General features: G+C 49.8%; 3 protein-coding genes across 3 annotated transcripts; all 3 read left to right on the forward strand.

Annotated features, from left to right (window-relative positions):
- Positions 1 to 210: 210 nt before the first annotated feature.
- On the forward strand, positions 211 to 1,530 carry LOC112638273. Its single transcript, XM_025409658.1, has one exon. It carries the CDS (start codon positions 211 to 213, stop codon positions 1,528 to 1,530), a length of 1,320 nt encoding a protein of 439 aa, XP_025265443.1.
- Positions 1,531 to 4,259: 2,729 nt separating this feature from the next.
- On the forward strand, positions 4,260 to 4,880 carry LOC105255868 (matrix metalloproteinase-24). Its single transcript, XM_011265393.2, has one exon. It carries the CDS (start codon positions 4,260 to 4,262, stop codon positions 4,878 to 4,880), a length of 621 nt encoding a protein of 206 aa, XP_011263695.2.
- Positions 4,881 to 11,844: 6,964 nt separating this feature from the next.
- Positions 11,845 to 13,651, forward strand: LOC112638274. Its single transcript, XM_025409659.1, has 2 exons — positions 11,845 to 13,362; positions 13,445 to 13,651. Exons 1-2 carry the CDS (start codon positions 11,845 to 11,847, stop codon positions 13,649 to 13,651), a joined length of 1,725 nt encoding a protein of 574 aa, XP_025265444.1.
- The last annotated feature ends 1 nt before the right edge of the window (position 13,652 follows it).

Below are 13,652 nucleotides of genomic sequence, written 5' to 3' on the forward strand. Positions count from 1 at the left end.
GCACGTGCGACGCAGACGATAGAGCGAACGCGACGAGATACGAAGACGGGGGAGGGAACGGGGCGATGCTCGTCGTGCGCGAATCCGACGCCACGACGTCGCAGCGGCAGCGGCGGTGACCGCGATCGCGTCGCGGGAACTCGAGTCGCGCGCTCGAGGGAGAGGAGCGTCGGAGGGTTGTCCGCCGCCAACGTCGCTTTTCTGCGATCCATGGGTTTCGTCGTACCGAGAGCCGTGAGATATTTCGACGACATGAGGGACATTCTGAGCATCGGCGGGGAACCCGTTTTCCACGATCGCATCGTGAAGATCGAAAGTCACACGTACAATCCGTACGCCAACACCACCTTCGGATACTGCGACGGGATACGAATACCCATACAACAGCAGGACCTATACACGCTGCCGTGCGAGAGTTTTTTCTACGTCGAAGGTAGACTACAGATGAGGAATAATCCGCCGCCGCCCGCGTCGAGCGGCGAATCAGGTAAGCCGGGTTCAGCCTCTAAGGAGCCGTCCGTGCCCTCGACACCGACGTGGCTCGTGAACAACTGCGTCGCCTTTATATTCGAGGAGGTACGTTACGAGCTCGATGGCGTGGAGATCGATCGCAATCGCAACGTCGGAATAACGAGCACGATCAAGAACTACGTATTGTTGACGGTCGAACGAGGTAAGATCTTGAAGAACGCCGGATGGGATTTCGTGACTGGACCGAGCAACGTCGCGTCGACGGGCGACTTCAACTTCTGCGTTCCTCTCGACACGCTGCTAGGTTTCTGTGAGGATTACAGGCGCGTCGTCATCAACACGCGTCACGAGCTGATTCTGATAAGAGCGCGAAACGACAACAATTGTCTGATATCGCGCGAGGAATACGAGCCGAGAGTCGAGCTCACGAAGATACAGTGGCGCGTGCCGCATGTGGTGTTGAATGACGTCAATAAATTATCGCTGTTGCGCACGTTGGACAGCGGCCGATATCTGAGCGCGCCCTTTCGCTCGTGGGATCTCTACGAGTTTCCGCTCCTGCAGAGCACGACTAAACACTCGTGGGCCGTAAAAGCGGCCACGCAGCTCGAGAAACCGCATTACGTCATCTTCGCGTTGCAGACCGGAAGGAAGAACGTCCTGTCGCAGGACGCTTCCAGATTCGACGCGTGCAATCTGACCAACGTAAAGTTGTATCTCAATTCCGACTTTTATCCGTACGATGATATGAATTTGGACTTCGATAAGAACAAGATCGCCATACTGTACGCCGCCTACGTTAGATTTCGACGAACGTATTACGGATCCGCGAGCGACGAGACGCTCCTGACTATGAACAAATTTCTATACTGCGGCCGGCTCGTAGTGATAGATTGTTCCCGTCAAAACGAAGCGGTTAAGAGCGCAACTGTGGACGTTCGTCTGAAATTCGACTGCAAGGACAACGTTCCTTCTAACACCACGGCGTACTGTCTAATCATTCACGATTGCGTGGTGGAGTACAATCCGCTGACGAACATCGTGCGTAAGATCCTGTAAGACGACGCGTCGAATGGGGCAAGAGAGAGGAAACTCGAAAACGCGAAGATATCAGGGAGAAACGCGAATAAACGTCAGTCTCTCTCTCGATGATGACCGCGACGACGATCACGGGCGATATCGCCCCGCCAATCTTCGTCGATCTGCAGGGCTTCGTCGTCAACGAGCGATTCGTGACGAAGGAGATGGCGATACGGCAGAGATCTGACGCATCATCTTTCGCGCGCCGATGTCGTGAAATCTGCTGACGAAGAGCGAGAAGTCGCAAGCCTGTTGGCTGACTCTGAATCACCACGAATTCCACTGGACCGACAGATACGTGGAGTATAGGCACGCGAAGCAGATCTTTCGCGACGCGATATATCGCGCCTCGAGGGATCTCGAGTCGAACGTCGCGGTGACGATCTACGTCAAGGGTCACGAGAAGAAGACGTGGCTGACCGACATCGCGGGAGAGGTCGCGGAACAGCGCGACCTGACGATCGAGACCATCGACGCCGATTACGAGGATATCGGACCCCTGCGAACGTTAGCCTCGACTCGCTTCTATCGCTGCGGCTATCACGCGAAGAATTGCGCCTTGGAAAACGTGTGCAAACTGCACAATTGGTGGTTGGAGAGACACGATCAATTGCGCGATATGTGAACAGAGACTCGTCGCGAATCATCGCGTGTATACGCGCTATGATTCGCGCGTTTTCCGTAGATTAGTTTTACGCGTATTCTTATCGACTTAGCGGCTAATTTATCGCGCCTCATTCATTTCCCACATTGTAGATTAGTTTTACGCGTACTCCCGTCGACGTATTGACGACTAATTTTTTATCGCGCGCATTGATTTATCGCCTACTTAGAAAAGTATTATTAATATTTAGAAAAAATAATATTAATACTAAGAAAAAAAATAATATTAATACTAAAAAAATAATATTAATACTAAGAAAAAAATAATATTAATACTAAAAATAATATTAATACTAAAAATAATATTAATACTAAAAATAATATTAATACTAAGAAAAATAATATTAAAATTAAAAAAAATAATATTAATTAGCGAATAAACATTAACTCGTATCACGCGTACGCGGTTAAACGCATTTTCCGCACTTCCTCCGGAGCAATCGAGAATTTATATTTATTCATAGAACAAGTTTTGCGATCGCGCTATTAAGTGCGCTCGGTGTTCTCTGTATTCTCAGTGTTCTCAGCGTTATTTTCACGCGAACGATGGATGACGAATTTTCGAGATTGCAAAGAATGCTCCACGGGTGTATGTTCACGGCGTGGATGTGCGCCTGGAAAATAAAATACATCAAGAGGCTCATGAACGCGATCCTCAACATAGCAGTAACGTAGAACGTGAATACTCTTTCATCATCGTTATTTATTTTTTCGCTCTCCTTCGAAGAGACACGCGACAGTCTTTGATCGCGCGACATTTTTTACAGTTCGAGGAGGAAGTCGAGATCGAAGGATTCGTAAACATACACAATAAGCGTTGGATGCAGAGGAAAAGGCGGACGCGCCGCATATTCATGGATTTACTGTGGTGCTAGCGACCTAACCCTACAAGAAATGGAAGAAGAGCGCGCCTAACATGTTTGCCGACATATTTCGCTTGAGAAGATTGTTCGGTATGGAACCACTCGTCCAAGATCATATGTGCAAGACCGAATATATCTGCGACAACGATTCCCTCGTAGAAATGTGGTGCCGCGGTTTGAATCGACGGAATGAGCTCCGCTCACACGAGCGACGACGACGACGAGTTTTAATCGAGGTACGTATCTCTTTTCGTCTAACGCGCTATTCTTTTATTCCGTGTACCTCAGTACGATCTATTAATATGATGCTTTATATATTTCAGACGTCTCGCCGATTTCGACACCGAAGGATCGCGCCTTCCCTCCCGATTTCCGCTCGCATCGCCCTACGCACTTTACATCACTTCGCATACAACTATATGTATTAATCCGCGTATCACCCTATATTATTCCATGCGCCGCATTGTTTCGCGCGATCGTACGATGTGTCGCTTTATACGTTACCTCGTATATTAGTTCGTATCGTCTTTTACTCTATATATTAATCCGCGCATCATTCTATATTATTCCACGCGTCGCCTCTCGCATCGCTTCGCGCGATCACACGATGCGTCGGTTTATACGTTACCTTGTATCTTAGTTCGTATCGTCTTTTATACATTACTATATATATTAATCCGCGCATCACTGTATATTATTCCACGCGTCGCCTCTCGCATCGCTTCGCGCGATCACACGATGCGTCGCTTTATACGTTACCTTGTATCTTAGTTTGTATCGTCTTTTATACATTACTATATATATTAACCCGCGCATCACTGTATATTATTCCACGCGTCGCCTCTCGCATCGCTTCGGGCGATTACACGATGCGTCGCTTTATACGTTATCTCGTACCTTAGTTTATATCCATTCGTGTATCTTTCGTATATATTTCTTTGCGTACGATAAGGATCGAAAAAAATTTTGTACGAATAAAGAATCATTTTTTTTTTAAAAAACGTTCGTTCTTTCGATCGCCCTTCTCGCGCGTCCGAGCGTATCTCCCCTCCCCACCCCTCCTCCTTATCCCCTCGTACGACACTTCCTCGTGTTCTCGGGAGCGATATATCGCCGAAGGACTCGCGCACGCGATAGTTCGCTACCGTCCCGACCCCCGCGCGCTAACTCCTCGCGAGAGCCATGACGCGCATCGCGTTATCGCTCGCGCTGACGATATGCCTGCTCGTCGCCGTCGCGGCGACGCTGACCTACGATGACGTCGCGGAGGCGTCCCGTTATCTTCGAACCTACGGCTTTCTGGAGAACGAGAAGAATCATCAGCAGTCGTCGTCATTGGACAACGCGACCACCCTGAGCGTAGCGCTATCATTGTTTCAGGAATACTATGGTCTGCCGGGAAACGGCGTCCTGACCGTGGAAACGATTTGCGTCATGCGCAGGCCGCGATGCGGCGTCGCGGACATTCACGCTTACAGCCCGTTGACGAGAAAGTGGCCGAGGACGCATCTCACGTGGAACTTCAAACTAGCGAACAGAGATACTCTGCGCACGACTCAGAGCGCGTTCGCTCTGTGGTTCGAGCAATCCTCTCTGACGCTCTCGCGCGACCCGCTGCGACCCGATATACTGATATCCTATCAATCCGGCACTCACGCGTACGAGAACAGCGACAACGGGGGCTCGTGCCCGTCGCCGTTCACAGGACCGGGATCGGTCGTCGCTCACGCGTTTTTTCCGACGGGAGAGCCCAATCAAGTGATTGAAGTATACGTCGACGAGAGCCGTGGCACATCATGCTGACCAGGCTTCCGTCGGACAAACTGTATCTCCTTCAGACGCTGACGCACGAGATCGGTCACACTCTGGGTCTGACTCACAGTATGAGGGAAAATTCGGTCATGTACGCGTACACGCCTTCGGAAGAAAGGCGATATCCGCTCAGACTGAGCATAGAGGACGTCATAAGCGTGCGAAATCTCTACGGATCAAGAGAGACGACGAATCCTACGATCGCCGGCGCTATTCCGACGACGACGGCCGTGACGACGACGACGACGACGGCTGCGATGCCGCTGACCACCAAGAGGATGGCTACGACGCCGCTCGCTCCCTCCGATTCCACGGATCTATGCGCCTTGAAGCGCATAGACGGAGCGCTAATCATGAATCATCGTCGCTTGTACATCGCGCGCAACGCGTGGCCCATCGATATGAGGGAGAGACGCTACGGAGCGCCCTTCTCGTTCGCTGACTACTTCAAGTTCCTCCCCCGCAATCTCACTCGCATATCATCAAAGACCATGTATCAAAGACCCTCGGGCGATATCGCGATATTCGCCGGCGACTACGCCTATCTCACCGATTCGAATTTTCATCTTAAAGCGGGATGGTCTAGATCCGTCGAATACGTCGGATTTCCCCGCGACGCTAGGATAAACGCCGCGATAAACACGCACGCCGGGCGCAGCGTGTCATATACAACGACGATAAAATAGCTGAGATAAACGACTGCGCGATGACCGCTGCGAGGCATGGCGCTCTGCGGGATACGTTTTCCGGGATACTATCCGTGATAACGGCGGCCTTCCGCCACGTCGATCTAATCTCTATTTCCGTCGGTAATCTCTATTTCCTGAAGAAACGCGAGTATTACGCGTACAGCGAGTTCACCGACGCGATAATCTCTTCGATCTTAGTATACTGGGAATAGAATGCCCCGCCGATGGCATTCTGCATCGATTGAGCGAACTCGTCTCCAAGCTGTATCGTCTGGAATACGCGTTCTTCGAAAGACCGCGCAACGACGACGACGATGATGACGACTAAGATCAGAAAATCCTGAAACCTAACGTTAAGATTACATTTAATATGCTGTTCCAAACCGCTGTTCTAAACCGCTTCCGCTACATTATTTAACGTGCGTAACGCGCACGCCGAGAGAAAAGATATCGAAACGACGATCGAGATCGCATCGTATATAAGACGCGTCTCGATCGCTGCGCGCGATTTCCAACGATACTCGGGATTAACGCGCGTCCGATTCTAAGCGAGCGTCTCCGACGAATCTCTTTCTCTCTCCTCGCGATAACCAACGTTAACGACGCCGTCGCCACCGCCGCTGCCATCACAATGTTTTCCTACGAACATCGAAGCCTTGTTCGCGAGACCGAGCATGTTCGCTGGATTCGGACAGGAGTACCGCAGAGTGTTCGGGGACCCATCCGGGACGCCCGCGACTCCGTCGGCGCCGCCGATGACGGGCCCCTTCGTCGCCCCGCCGCTCCCGCCTAACCATTGAGACGACTACGCCAAGGACGAGGATACTTCCCACGATCGTTCCGACACTCCACCCGTGATCAAGAAAGCTCGACTGTACACCGAGGACGAGTGAGTATGCGCGACACTTCGCGAGTTACCTCGCCCGAGCGCTCTCGATCTCCGCTTCGATCGGCTATTTCGTATAATAGCGTCTCTTTTCTTCTTTGATCTCGACAGGTGGAATAGAAATTGACTGTTCAAATGCGAGATCAATTTCGCGAAACATTCGATTCGCATATTGGGAAGACGATATCCGCTGATCAAGACGGCATACAAGTACATCGACATCGCCGTAGCCGTGAAGCTAAAGTCGATATCGTTCTAGGAGACTGCCATGGAAAGGAGATATCTCTGACGCCCGACATGTGGAAAGATATGCTCGCTCTGCGCAACGATATACTACCGTATTTCGAGAACGACTTGGATGAGGCTATGGCGCGCCCTTCGACGTTCATAATCGTCGGAACGCTTCGATTCGGCAAGATAAACAATCTAAAGACGTTGCGATTCGAGACGCCGAAGAGTTGCATCGCTTTGTCGCACTCCACCGTGAAGGCGCTGTTCGTTCTCGAGCTATCCGTGAATCGTATCATCACGTCGTTGACCAGCATATTCGAGACCGTAGACGCCAAGTTATCGCGTTTTCTAGATATCGCGACGGAGACCGACCACCCCGGCGATATTCCGGACGCGATTCGTCGACACGAGTACTTCAACGCGAACGATCTGATCGACTGCGAATTACACGCTCTGCTATTCGGACTCTATTACAATTTGTAAAACTCTACGCGCGACGAATAAATGTATCGCGATCGCGATATCGATCTCGAACCTTATATCTACCCCTTATATAACTGCGCTCGAACGGAACGATCGCGAATACCAATATTATTCTCGACGTATGTATCTACGAATGTAACTTTATGATATAATAAAAAATTTTACATGTAATTTATTCTCTCTCTCTCTCTCCTCGATTTACGTCACCCTCGTCTTTCCTCGATTTGCGACGAATTTCCTCCTCCTCGAAATAAATCTGATATACATCGTATTATATATTATATATTCTATATTATATCTCTTCTAGGCTCACGTCGAATACATTCACTATATTATTAACGTCGATATGTCGATATATATAACTTTATTATTAACATCGATATATATAACTTTATCTCTATTCGCGCGTCGAAACGACACGAGCCGGCAAAAGCGCCCGCAGTCGCTTATCGCGCGCGCCGTAACCAGGGACGCGCGCGTGCGCTCTCTCCCTCTCCCGCTCGCTCCCCCTTGCCCCGCGGCCCCCTCGCCATCCCCCCTCCGCGTGACGTCACGACCCTCCGTTTACCCACTCGACGGCGAACGGCTCTCCTCGCCCTACCTACCCCCAGGGATGCAAGATTATCTCCGCAAGCAACATGCCACGCGTAGTGAAGAGGGTAACGGAAATGTATGCGTAAGCGTACGTGTGAGCTCGGCGCTTCGGCGAGCTTCGGCTAAAAGAAGAGGACAGAATACAGTTTTCTGTCTCCTTCTTACCAAGCAAGCAACGAAAACGACGGGCGACGCGCGACGCGGAACGCTGCTGAGCGAGCCTCGCTCTTCGATATTTCAATGTTTCTCTTTCACAGCTTTTCTTTATGTTTTTTATTTTTGTTACAAATATATATAAATATGTATATACATAAACATATAATATATTTATAATATATATATATATATATATATATATATATATATATATGTTACATATATATACACACACACACACACACGTTTTATAATATATTAAATATAATTAACTTTTTTATACATTTAAAATATGAAATTAAGAAAAATAGTGCGATTTTCCACATCACCCATGAGGTATCACCAATGGCGCGTTGGGTTTTTTATGTGGACCTTCGCCTGGAGCCCTATTATACCACATTCCATTATTTCATTATATTTTACAAGTATGGTGTCTGTTAGACAGACAGACACACTCACACTCACACACACACACACACACACACACACACACACACACACACACAACATGTTTTTCATATTCTTGCTTTCTGCAAATATGGTGTCCGTTAGATAGCCAAGATGTTTTGTACAAGCGTAATATCTGAATAAATAATAATAATAAATAAAGAATCGTTGAAAAAAATGTAGTCGACCAAATTAGCCAGAAATTTGTTTATTAATACGACGTTTCGACCATATGGTTGTGGTCCTTATCAAGTATATACTGGAAAGATTTATAAATAAATTTAACAATTAATTTACGGTTTGATTAATATAACAAGCACAACGAAATAAAGTGTGATCAATTTTACCGATGTAATAATAATCAGGAGACAGGCATAGACGATAATCTTGCAAAACTGCACAAGTCACATTAACAAAAACGTTATTTAACTAGATTCGAATTTGAGAGAAACTGATGCGTCCGTGTGAGACTTCGTCAAGAAACTAAACACAACCAGAGGAAAAACGAAACTACGTGACCTTTATTATTTTGTCATAAATGTTGTTTAAACTATCCGTGTCTTTCTGTAGGTTGATTAGATTATTAAATCTCTTGATAAAGAACATCTCAGCGATCTCTCTCTTTCGAACATACTTTTCGCTATGCAAAATATTGGGTTTCGACCAGTCAAAATCATGTCCCGATTCTAATCTATGTTTGCTAATGACTGAGTGATTAGTTTCATGTAACTTTATATTATTACAATTGTTTGAAATTCATATGTCGCATGCATATCATCTCAGCTCATTATTACCGAAAAACCGAAATTTTCCAAATTAACGGACGTCGGGAATCTTCTCGACGTTTCTATTTATAGAGAAAAAACCGATCGTTCGAGTTATCTCTATTTTATTGCCACCGCAAAAAACGTTTGTCTCCGCCGTTGACAATAACAGTGTCAACGGTCGCCGAAAACTGTACAGTTTACGGGCATGCGCGCCCACGCGTCACGATCAGCTGATCACCAATCAGCTGATCTAAAAAGATCGCGCGCATGACAATTAACTCATTGTCAGCGGTAGACCTCATCAGCGGCCAATGACGCGCGGCGCCCTGAGGTCACCGCCAAAATACAAAGTTAATTGGGCCACGTCGATACGGGTCCAAAAATCTGCCCGGTATATAACGAGCACCGCGCGAGGACACGACGAAGTCTCGCACTTTTCGCTAAACCGCACTTTTCGCTAAACCGCACTTATCGCTTCGCAAACCGCAGTATTATTCGACCGCTTTTTTCACTCGGACTTTCCTCTCGATTACGGACTTGAACCAATTTCGGCAATATTTTTCGAGTTCTGAAATATATATATATTTTGTGTAAAACTTTATTTATCGTGTGGTGTTGAAAATAAAACTATCAAAAGTCCAAAAAAATCATACGTGTCGTGGCTTGTTTTTTCTCAATTGTGCAGTGTCCGAGTCCAAGACCTTTTCTGTCGCGCTTATCGTCTCGAATAACTCATTCGCGAACATTTTCTGGTCCTTCGAGCCGGATTTTTTTTATCCGCATCCGCAGTTCGTGGGTGAACTTTGTGACATAGTGCGTGAATCTGAAACTGAAAAGTGATCATGAGTGCAGATCTAAAGGCACTGTTGGAGGCGCAGAACGACATCCACGGACGAATGTCTCGCTCCGTGGACAATCTGCGCAAGATGGGCGTCTCGAGCATCACCGCCGAAGCGATTCAGGCTCGCCTCCGCATTCTCGACACGCTGTGGACCAGATTCGAGACCCATCATGACCTCATTGTAGCGGCGCTGAAAGACAAATATCTTGAGAGTGAGTACGCAAAGAATGATTTTATCGATATCGCGGAAACTACCTACGTGACACAAAGGAGCACGCTGGTCGAATACGCGCACAAACTCAAGGGCGAGTCGTCCACCACGCCCAAGGTCGAGGCTCACCAAGAGCAGACGCTCAAGACCTCGCTGCCGCGAATTAAGCTCCAGTCGTTCTCCGGTGCATACAGTGATTGGCCCGCGTTTCGCGACATCTTCCTGTCCATCGTCGGGAGCAATACATCCATTTCCGACGTGGAAAAGCTCCACTATCTCCGTACGAGCTTACAGGGTCCTGCGGAAAAACTAATTCGATCATTGCCGATTGTCGGGGGCAATTATGACAGGGCGTGGTCAATTTTAAGTTCTCATTACGAGAACAAGCGAGAGCTCATTCGCGCTAACTTCGCTGCCTACACCGCTGTACCTAAAATGAAGAACGCGACCGCTGACGAGTTGAATCGCATTTATAACGCCGCCACGACTGCCATCAATGCGCAGGAGAGCATTGAAAGGCCCATCGGCATGCACGATATGGACCTCTTCAATTACCTTGTAACGGTCGTATTTCCGGACGTTTTTCTTAGCGCGGATAGATCGCCGGTGCTAGGTGTCTTTAAATGAAATACGCGGTGTGTGTGGTATAATTGCGTTTATTGCGTTTGTATGAAAGTGTGTACAGAGTCGGAGTGTGTAAATGTGTAGACGAGTGTGTGAGCGTGTGCGTGATCATAAAAGTTCGTATACAGATTGCGTGGTTTGCGTAATTAAACCGAATATTAATGCGGATTAATTTCGGCCTCGCTGTCGCACGCCGGCGGGTGTTTACTATTGCGCGAGACGGCGCGCGTTTTTGCGGCGCTTTTTCTGCGGGGAATCCCGAGATTCCGAGAATGCCTCGGTTCTCGGAATCGACGATGATTTTCGCCGTAATATTTATTTCGCGATTTAAAGTCCGCGTATAAATCGCCTATGCGCTTGAACGCGGCGGTGTTTACGCGTCCGTTTTTTAGATGCGCTCACGTAATTGCATGTGATGCATGCAACGATGTTCGGTGCGTATAACCCTGGTTTTTATTCGCGAAGAATGGATTGCGCGATGCAGCTGGATCGGTAACTCCCGATCCGGGGCGGCTCAAGCTCCACCTTCCGTGAGGGTTGCAGCTGCGGATTAGGCGGATTGCACTTTTGGCGTCAGAATCGAGAACTCTCGTTCGGAGACGGAGCACGCTCCACCTCTGTCTTCAGCTCTTTCTGTGCGTTTGGTAGGATTTCCCAAGGATTGCTCTTTGGAAGCATACTGCTTCAAGCGGATCGGAGAGATGTGTTTAGAGTCAAAATGTGGCCCTTTTTATACGGGCTAATTGCCCGCGTCGGCGCGTGATGGTATAACCCCTTCCGAACGGGTTTTCGGAAAACGGTACGGTCGGGCCCGTTCGGAGGGATTCGGGTAGGAGCCGAACGCGGGCTTTCGCCGGTCGACGGTTCGGGCCACATCGACTCTGTTCGGCGATGTTCGGCCGAATTTTGATTTTCGGCAGTTTTAAAAAGGTGGGCGCACCGCGCCCCTGCCTCTGCCCGGCGGGTGTTCTGCCGGGCGGCAGCTTCCGGCGGATGTTATGCCGGGAATCGTAACGATGCACCGGAATGCATCGTTACAACCTGCTCGTCGAGCGCTTTGACGCACAGACTCGAATGCAGTGGGAGTCCTCGATCCGCGATTCCGTCGACCCGCCAAGCAACGACGTCCTCATGGACTTCATAGCGAAGCAGATCCTCACGCTGAACGCCGTGCAGCCAACCACTGCCGCGAAATCCGGAGACACTTCTCGGTCCGCAAGGTCGCACTTTGTAAAACGCGCATCCGGTTCGTCAACGTGCGCCGCCTGTAAAGAAAAGCATTCGATTATGCAATGCTCGACGTTCAAGGCCAAGACCGCTGCCGAGCGAAAAGGCCTAGTAGAAGCAAACAGATTGTGCTTCAACTGCCTCGGCAACCATTACCTGGCAAAATGTCAGTCGTCGAAAACTTGCTTCACTTGCAAAGCACGCCACCACACACTTCTGCACGACGCATACTCGCAATCTGATGGTGCGATTTCCTTGTCCACCACACGCTTCGCATCAGACCGCAAGGCGATTCTTCTTGCCACCGAACGGGTCACTATCAAGGACCACGTGGGAAGACCGCACGACATCCGAGCACTGATCGACCAAGGATCAGAGGTCTCTCTAGTCTCAGAGGCCCTGGCACAACGATTGCGCCTGCCGCGGATCCGCTCCTCGATGACGATAGCCGGGATCGGAGGAGCCTCTGGAGCAACCCGCGGACGGCTGTCTTTGGCGCTCTCCTCGGCAATAACTGGAGCAACGCTCCCCGTCCAGGCGTACGTCCTGCCGCATCTCTCCTCGTACCAGGGGCCCATCGTGCGAGCCAGCGTCACCTGGCCTCACATACGCGGTCTCGCTCTGGCCGATCCGCAATATTTAGACCGAGATTCAATCGAGATACTGCTCGGTGCGGATGTCTATTCCGCCATCCTTCAAGATGGACTCCGCAAGGGATGCAAAGACGAGCCCATCGCGCAGAAGACCTCTCTCGGGTGGATCCTGTCGGGAGGACACCGAGCCACGGCCCAGAGTAGCCATGCCGCTCACCAATGCACCATAGACCGCCAGCTGACCGACTTGGTGCAGCTCTTCTGGGAGCAGGAGAAGGAGAATACCGCTCCCGTCGCTCTTACCCCGGAGGAGAGAAGATGCGAGGACATCTTCGTCCGCGAGCACTCACGCACCACCGCCGGACGTTACATTGTGAGGCTTCCCTTCTCCGGAGCTCCACCCTCTCTGTCAGGAACCCGTCGGCCGGCCGAGCGTTTGCTCCATGCCATGGAGCGCCGCTGCGACAAGGACGCTCGATTCGGCAACCTCTACCGCAGCTTCATGAAGGATTACGAAGACCTGCAACACATGGAAGCTGTAACCACATCATCACAACAAGAAGATACTGCAAGATGCTACTTACCGCATCACGGAGTGTTGCGAGAAACGAGCACCACCACTAAGCTCAGAGTCGTGTTCAACGGCTCACAGCTCACGACCTCGGGCACCTCGCTCAACACCAGTCTGCTGACTGGTGCCAATCTCTTGCCAGTTCTCGCCGACGTACTCCTGCGCTGGCGCTGGCACCGTTACGTCTTCTTGGCGGACATTGAGAAAATGTACCGCCAAATTCTCGTTCATCCAGACGACCGCGATCATCAGCGGATACTTTGACGGCACCGTGCCGTTGACGACATCCGCGAATACCGCTTGCGAACGGTCACGTATGGCTTGGCGTGCGCGCCATTCCTCGCCATACGGACCTTGCACCAGCTCGCCGACGACGAAGGTCACCGATTTCCGCAAGGAGCTGTCGCGCTGCGCCGCGATACTTACGTGGACGACGTCGTGAC

The sequence above is a fragment of the Camponotus floridanus genome, unplaced genomic scaffold (assembly GCF_003227725.1).
Source record: "Camponotus floridanus strain SB8 unplaced genomic scaffold, Cflo_v7.5 scaffold279, whole genome shotgun sequence".
NCBI lineage: Eukaryota > Metazoa > Arthropoda > Insecta > Hymenoptera > Formicidae > Camponotus > Camponotus floridanus.